At 34.7% G+C, this 7,194-nt stretch overlaps 1 protein-coding gene across 1 annotated transcript; it reads right to left on the minus strand.

Annotated features, from left to right (window-relative positions):
- Positions 1 to 5,734: 5,734 nt before the first annotated feature.
- On the minus strand, positions 5,735 to 6,670 carry LOC134360792 (olfactory receptor 6C2-like). The gene has a single exon (XM_063075586.1). The coding sequence runs from the start codon at positions 6,668 to 6,670 to the stop codon at positions 5,735 to 5,737; it is 936 nt and encodes a 311-aa protein (XP_062931656.1).
- Between the last annotated feature and the right edge of the window lie 524 nt (positions 6,671 to 7,194).

Consider the following 7,194-nt stretch of genomic DNA (forward strand, 5'->3'; position numbering starts at 1 on the left):
ACTCCTGCAGTTTTTGTTTGTCTGAGAAATATACTATTTGCCCTTCATTTCAGAAGGATAGCCTTGCAGGGTAGAGTATTCTTGGCTGACAATCTCTGTCTTTTAGTATTTTGAATATATCATCCCATTCCTTTCTGGCTTTTAGGGTTTGTGATGAAAAGTCTGATGTTAGTCTGATTGGGGCTCCCTTATAGGTGATTTGATGCTTTTCTCTTGTTACTTTTAAGATTCTCTCTGTCTTTGAGTTTTGCTAATTTGACTATAACATGTCTTGGAGAAAACCTTTTTGGTTTGAACACGTTTGGGGATCTCTGAGCTTCCTATTCTGAATATCTGTGTCTTTTCTTATACCTGGGAATTTTTCTGCCACTATTTTGTTGAATTCTTTTTCAATGCAATCTCATTTTTCCTCCCCTTCTGGAATACCCATGACTCAGATGTTTGAGCACTTAAGGTTGTCTGATATCTCTCTTACATTTTCTTCAGTGTTTTAAATTTTTTTTCTGCCTTTGTTATTTCAAACAGCTCATCTTCAAGGTCAGATGTTCTCTCTTCTGCTTCTGCAAGCCTGCTGGTTAAACTCTGTGTTGCGTTTTTTATTTTGTTGAATCAATTCTTCAGCCCAGCAAGCTCTGCTACATTCTTTTCCAGGGCATTGATTTCCTTGTACATTTCTTCTTTCAGGTCCTGTATACTTTTCCTCATTTCATTGCATTGTTTAGCTGAGTTTTCTTGTATTTCATTTAGTGTCCTTAGAATCATCACTCAATATTCCTTGTCAGACATTTCAAGGGCTTCTTGTTCTATAGGATCTAGAGCTTGTGAGTTATTGCCCTTTGGTGTTTTTGTATGTTTTGTATCTTTTGGTTGAGTTTGTATCTTTTGTCTAGAGTATACACTTTGGTAATCGTGGTATAAATAAAGACAAGCTTTTAAAACCCTTTCATTTTTGATTGATTGATTGATTGATTTACTATGCATATTCATGGGGCACAAAGCTGATCATCACCACCTGTGTCCAAGATGTGATCGTGCCCATTACCACAAATTCAATTATTTCCCATGTCCCTCATCCAATAATTCCCATCTCTCACTCTCCCTTCCCCTCTATTCCCCCGGCAATCCTAGGTATGCTCTCACCATCTGCAAGTCCAATGCACCACTGTGATCTTTCCTTCTTTCCTATTTTCTCTCTTAGCTTCCACTTATGAGTGAGGACATGCAGTATTTTTTCTTCTGTGCCAGGCTTATTTCACCTAACATAATTTTCTCCAAGTTCATGCATGTTGCTGCAAATGGCAGAATTTCATTCTTTTTTTTCTAGCAGAGTAGTATTTCATAGTGTATATATATCACATTTTCCTTATGCAGTTATCCGTCAATGGACATTTGTGTTCATTCCATATCTTGGCTATTGTAAATAGAGAGGTGATGAACATGGGAGTGCAGGTATCCCTTCAACATGATGATTTCCATTCCTTTGTGTATATAACTATAGGCGTATTCACTGATAAAATCTTTTAAAATTTTAAGAAATAAATGTAATTAATGTAAGAAATAAATGTAATTTTTTCACAAAAATTTTCAGAGCATAGATGTATTAGTCTGGTTCTGTTGCTTATAACAGAAATAGCTGAGACTGGGTAATTTGTAAAGAAACAGTTTTTTTTATTGCTTGCTGTTCAGAGGCTGGGAAGTCATAAGTCCAACAAACATATCTGGTGAGGGTCTTCTTCTCTGGAGGGTGGTGACTTTCCACAGAAACACAGGATATCCCACGGCAAAAATAGCAGAAGCTAGATAACATGGTGAAAATTGCAGAAGCCAGCCAGACAGAGAGAGAGAGAGAGTGCGAGAGAGAGCACTTCTCATGAGCTCTCCTTTTAAAGCCATGAAAACTGTGCTCCTGACCACCATTAAACTATCAGTGGAGTAATTCATTCACTAGGGCATGGTCCTCACTATCTAATCACCTCTTCAAGGCTCCACATTTGAATTACCGTAATAGATTTTCCACCCTCCTAACACAGTCACAGTGGGGATTATGTTTCAAATACATGAAAATCTGAGGGACACAATTCAGCCCATATCAATAGATAAAGAAGGAACACTCCCTTTCTGGTTTTGTGAGGCCAGAATAACATTGATTTAACCAGTACCTGTCAAGTTTAAGAAATTAAAGAAAAATTACAGACTAATCTGTCTTTGGCATAAATGCCAAAAAAAAAAAAAAAAAAAGTATTCGCAAATTAAATCCATTGATGTCTAAAACTGATGCTGTATCATGACCAGTTTGAATTAATTCCAGGTGTGTGAAGTTGACTAGAAAACAAATTATTGTAAATTCATTACATAAAGAGAGAAAATCCACATGCTAGTCTCAATAGATTAAAATAGCATCTAATAAAATTCAATACTCATTTATTAAAAAACTCTCATCAACCTTGGAGTAGAAGGAACTTTAATTTGATAAAGAAAATCAAAAAAGTAAAAAAAAAAACCCTTCAGCACATATCATATTTGGTGATGAAATATTGAATGATATCTACCTGATACGAGTAAAAAAAAAAACAAAAAACAAACTCTCATCATCTATATTTAACATTGTATTCAGATTTTTGGCCAGTTTAAAGGGGCAAATAAAGAAGAAGTAAGGTGGCTGAAGAAGTAAAGATGTATCATTAATTTCAGATGATGGGTTATGTACATAGGAAATCAAAATGAATAAACAGAAAACATTAAAATTCAAATCTGAGTTTAGCAAAACTGTTGAGATCACATACAAATATAAATTGTATGTCTGTTCTTGCAGCAAAATATCAGGAACTACAAATAAAATAAATTAAAATAATGATCCTATTTACAGTGACATAAAAATATTAGATACCAAGGAACGAAGCTGTTAAAACATGTGCAAAGCTGATGACCTGAAAACCAAAGAAACTTTATTACAAGAAACTATAGATGACTTAAATAAATGGAAGGCTATACCTTTGTCATGTATTGGAAAGAGCACGTGTGTGCTTGTGCATTTAGGAGGGGACATATAATGTAAGCTACAATGAAACTCTGCCTTTTAATTTACTGCATTTGCACATTGATTTGAGCACGAATGCAACACAACTGCTTCCTAAGAGTTTATCTCAGAGAAATTCCTGGAATCCTTTCCAGAAACTATTGCCTTATATTTTATTTTAGTGTAAGACTTATGTGAGAAGATGAAATAAATTTTGCAGTCTAAGCCATCGAAACGCTCAGTTTCTTTTCCTGAAATTTCCTAAGCCTTTTCTCTGGAGATAATAAAGATTTCCACATTTTGCTTATAAATCATTACTATACGAATAGATAACTATTTCCTCAAAGTACTGGTGTACTGGTTAGAAAGAGAAAAGGAGAACTCTTAACCTTTTCAAATTTGTTGGGAAAATCATGATTTGTATGAAGCAGAGCAGCTAAGTCGCATACCTGGGTTTAAATGATGTCTAAACTAGTTCCCCAGTCTCAGTCCTTTCATTTTGAAAAAACTGAAAGATGAAATTAATATCTACCTACACAGTCATTGTGGGTATAAAATAAGATAAGTCATATAAAGTGCCTAGATCAAGTATAGGTACAGGGTAAATACACGAAATATATCGGCTATTAATATTATGATATTTTCAGCTCTTTCGGACACTTTGAGGAGAATTAGGAGACGGAATAAAGGGGTCTTTGAAACTGAAAAATGTAGAAGGCCTAGACCCATGCTTGCAGGCCTATTCATTGTCACAACTGAGTGTCTGGGGTACATGACCACAACTCCTGCTTTTTGTGGAGCTGTAGCTGCAGGATGGACCTGATTCTTACAACACTCAGAGAAAATTTCTATTGCTCTGTGGCTGATGGCAGGTCAGGGAATATCTAAGAGCTTTTAGAAAATGGAAAAGTAATGTCAACTGAATAAAATGTTGAGTGTGAAAAGTGCCACTTCATACCAAGTGTAAGTCAGAGGTCTGTTAAATTAGGAGAGTTTTCAGTAAAGGAGGCTAGTCAAGGAAATATGGGAGAAAGAAAGAATAAAAGAAAGAAAGAAAGAAAGAAAGAAAGGACACAATAATACATTGAACTTTCAGAAGGAGGGAACAGAACTGTGGTTACTAGAGGTGGGAAAGGAGGAGAGGGCGATTAGTGAGAAATCATCAGAGAGGGCGATTAGTGAGAAATCATCAATGGATACAAAGAATGATTACATATTGTAATGATGACCATGCTAATTATCCTCATTTGGTCATCACATATTGTACACAAGTATTGACAGTCAACTCTGTACCCCACAAATATGTATTATTAATTATGTTTCAATAATATAAAAGGAAAAACGGAGAAGTTTGGAAAAGGGGCTTAAGTTAGTGGAAAATTTTGAGTCAACAGAATTTCTGGGAAAATGCATCAAAAAAGATAGAAGTGATGATGGATCTAGTGGTGCCACGGCTATTGGAGAGCTAGCTCTTCCTCTATTAGAAGCAGCTGTATGCAAACAATGGGCAGCTGTATTCTCCAAATTGCCTGTCCTGTCTACTTGACTGCAGTGTATCTTGCTCTAGGAAGCAGCTTGGACTTGAAATTCATCACCCCTTCTTTATAATTATTTGTGGTCAATGGAATTTCAACACTCTTAAATAAGGCTGATGTTCTGCCTTTGGGCTTATCTTCATTCTAATCTCTATTCATTAATATATACAAGATAATCTAAAAAAATTAAACATTTTTATTTGGTTATGCTTGTACTATTAAGCATAATTAGTTTTATTTTAGCAATGAATATTTTACATTAATGTGATGTATTACCTGGGCTGAGGCTTCCATGTATTTTGTTGGTTTGATTTTCTTAATTTCTGAATGAGCATGTCAAGGTTCTTTTGACTTGCTGTCACTTTCTTGCTTATGTTACCATGTGGATTTGAAGATTAAATAATAAAATTTGCTTCAGGTTTTTGGATGCTTTTTGGATTACCAATAATCAATTCCTCAAACTCAATTATTATTTTGTCTTTTTCCTTATAACTTACTGTGCTTTTTAAGAAGAGCTTTTCATCATTTTCATTTTGGGAATGTACTTATGATTTTAATAATTTTGACAGTATAGATGAATCCTGAATAATCTGTATTATAATTTGCATGAGTTGCCGTTTTGGTTGCCTTTCATTTAAATTTTGTCTCAGGATTCTTAACAGTGGTACTAACTTATTTTTACATTTTAGCTATACATTTGTTCTGTGATATATGCTGCATGAGGGCAGGATTATTGTTGGTTTTGTACTGTTTTATTTTAAATAATGTAAGTGAGAGAGCAATGTGTGTTTAATGAATCAAGGGATTATTTGAGAAGTATGGGTAAAATAAAAAAAAGTGAGCATTATTGCCTAATAGATTTCTTTCTAATCTATTATTTTATAAGTTGTACCATTTTGCTTTTTAAAAAAATTTTTTGGTTTGCGCTTTTTGTAAGGCTATACATGATGTGATATTTTTGTTCTCATAGAAAACTATTAATATAACATCAATAAAAGAAGTGTGTTTGCAAGAAGTGAAAAGATTAGACCTTACTAACAAGTTGTGGATGCAAAAAATATTTCGAGAAATTTTATTTGAATGAACTTTGGAATAGGAAGGAACAAATTATTTTAGGAACTTAACGATATATGCTTTGGGTATCAATCTCCTATTATAACGAATCATGAACTTTGGCATTTCTTTACTTCTTGGACGATAAGGCGATTCTTTTGACTGAGTCATTGAAGGCTTGTTTTACTTGCTTGTTCCTCAAGGTGTAAATGAAGGGGTTCAACATAGGAGCAATTGAAGTAGTGAGCACTATCACACCCTTATTAATAGCCACTGATTCCTTTGCTGAAGGTTTGACATAGATGAAGATGCAGCTGCCATAGGTGATTGAAACCACAATCATGTGGGAAGAGCAGGTAGAAAAGGCTTTTTTCCTTTGCTGGGCAGAAGGGAATCTTACAATAGTCTTGATCATATATGTGTAGGAGAGAACTACACAAAGAAGGGTTGTGATGAAGGTCAACACAGCACAGGCTATAACTATCTGCTCAATGAGCCACGTATCTGAGCATGAAATCTTCAAGAAGGGAGACACATCACAAAGAAAGCTGTCAATAACGTTAGAGTTACAGAATTCCAGATTTTGGCTCAGGCTAAACGGTGGGAGTATGATTAACAAGCCAGCCATCCAACAGCAAAGTATGAGTCTTCGGCAGACTCTGCTGCTCATAACGGTGATATAATGCAGGGGTTTGCAGATGGCCACGTAGCGGTCATAGGACATGATGGCCAGGAGAAAAAATTCAGTTACTCCAAAAAGATCAGTAAAAAATGCTTGAATGGCACAAGCGCAGTAGGTAATAGTCTTGTCACCTGTGGATAGGTTATACAAGTATCTAGGAATACAAGCTGACGTGAATAAGATTTCTAAGAAGGAAAAATTTTGTAGGAAAAAGTACATTGGTGTTTTAAGGTGAGAATCTATAAATGTAAGTGAAATAATAGCCAAGTTCCCAGTTACACTCAATAAGTAGGTAAAAAACAGCAAAACTAAAAGGAAACCCTGAAGCTGTGGATCATCTGTTAGTCCCAGGAGGATGAATGTTGTTATTGTGTGGTTTCCCATAATTGACCCCTGATTTTTGTATAGTCTTCATGAACAAAATATCAGATATTTTATTAGAATATAGGAATGCCAAATTTCAGTAGTGAGAAACGTGAGAAGTAAACTCAAGCAAGTCACTGGTCCACATGAATCATTCTTCAATTTGGTCATTAATATTATCAATAAACTCATGGACTTAGCTTGTAAGTTTCCTTTTCTTATTTTGAAGAGCTATTTCTTAAAGATCAATTTAACTGTGCCACAATCTAATAAGCTGTAGATTCCATCTCTTCGTTGGATTTTCCCAAATTTATTTTAAATTTCCTTGTCTATATTCTGGATTGGTTTTTATTGACAATGCTTTGTGATATCATAAATATTAAGATTTTTCTTTACTCCCATGTATTCTTCTCTATTTTGAAGTTTAAATCTTAAAGTTCAGTAACAGTTTCATATCTTTGCTCTCAGATTGGTCCTTGTTAAAACACAATTACATAACAAATAATTTGGACTTGCTGTAGAGGCTCTCCAAAATCCACCACTAA

This window comes from Cynocephalus volans, chromosome 12 (genome assembly GCF_027409185.1).
Source record: "Cynocephalus volans isolate mCynVol1 chromosome 12, mCynVol1.pri, whole genome shotgun sequence".
Lineage (NCBI taxonomy): Eukaryota > Metazoa > Chordata > Mammalia > Dermoptera > Cynocephalidae > Cynocephalus > Cynocephalus volans.

Bases quoted from the DNA above. Each gene is read 5' to 3' on its own strand.
- LOC134360792 (XM_063075586.1), bottom strand. From the start codon at position 6,670: ATGGGAAACCACACAATAACAACATTCATCCTCCTGGGACTAACAGAT.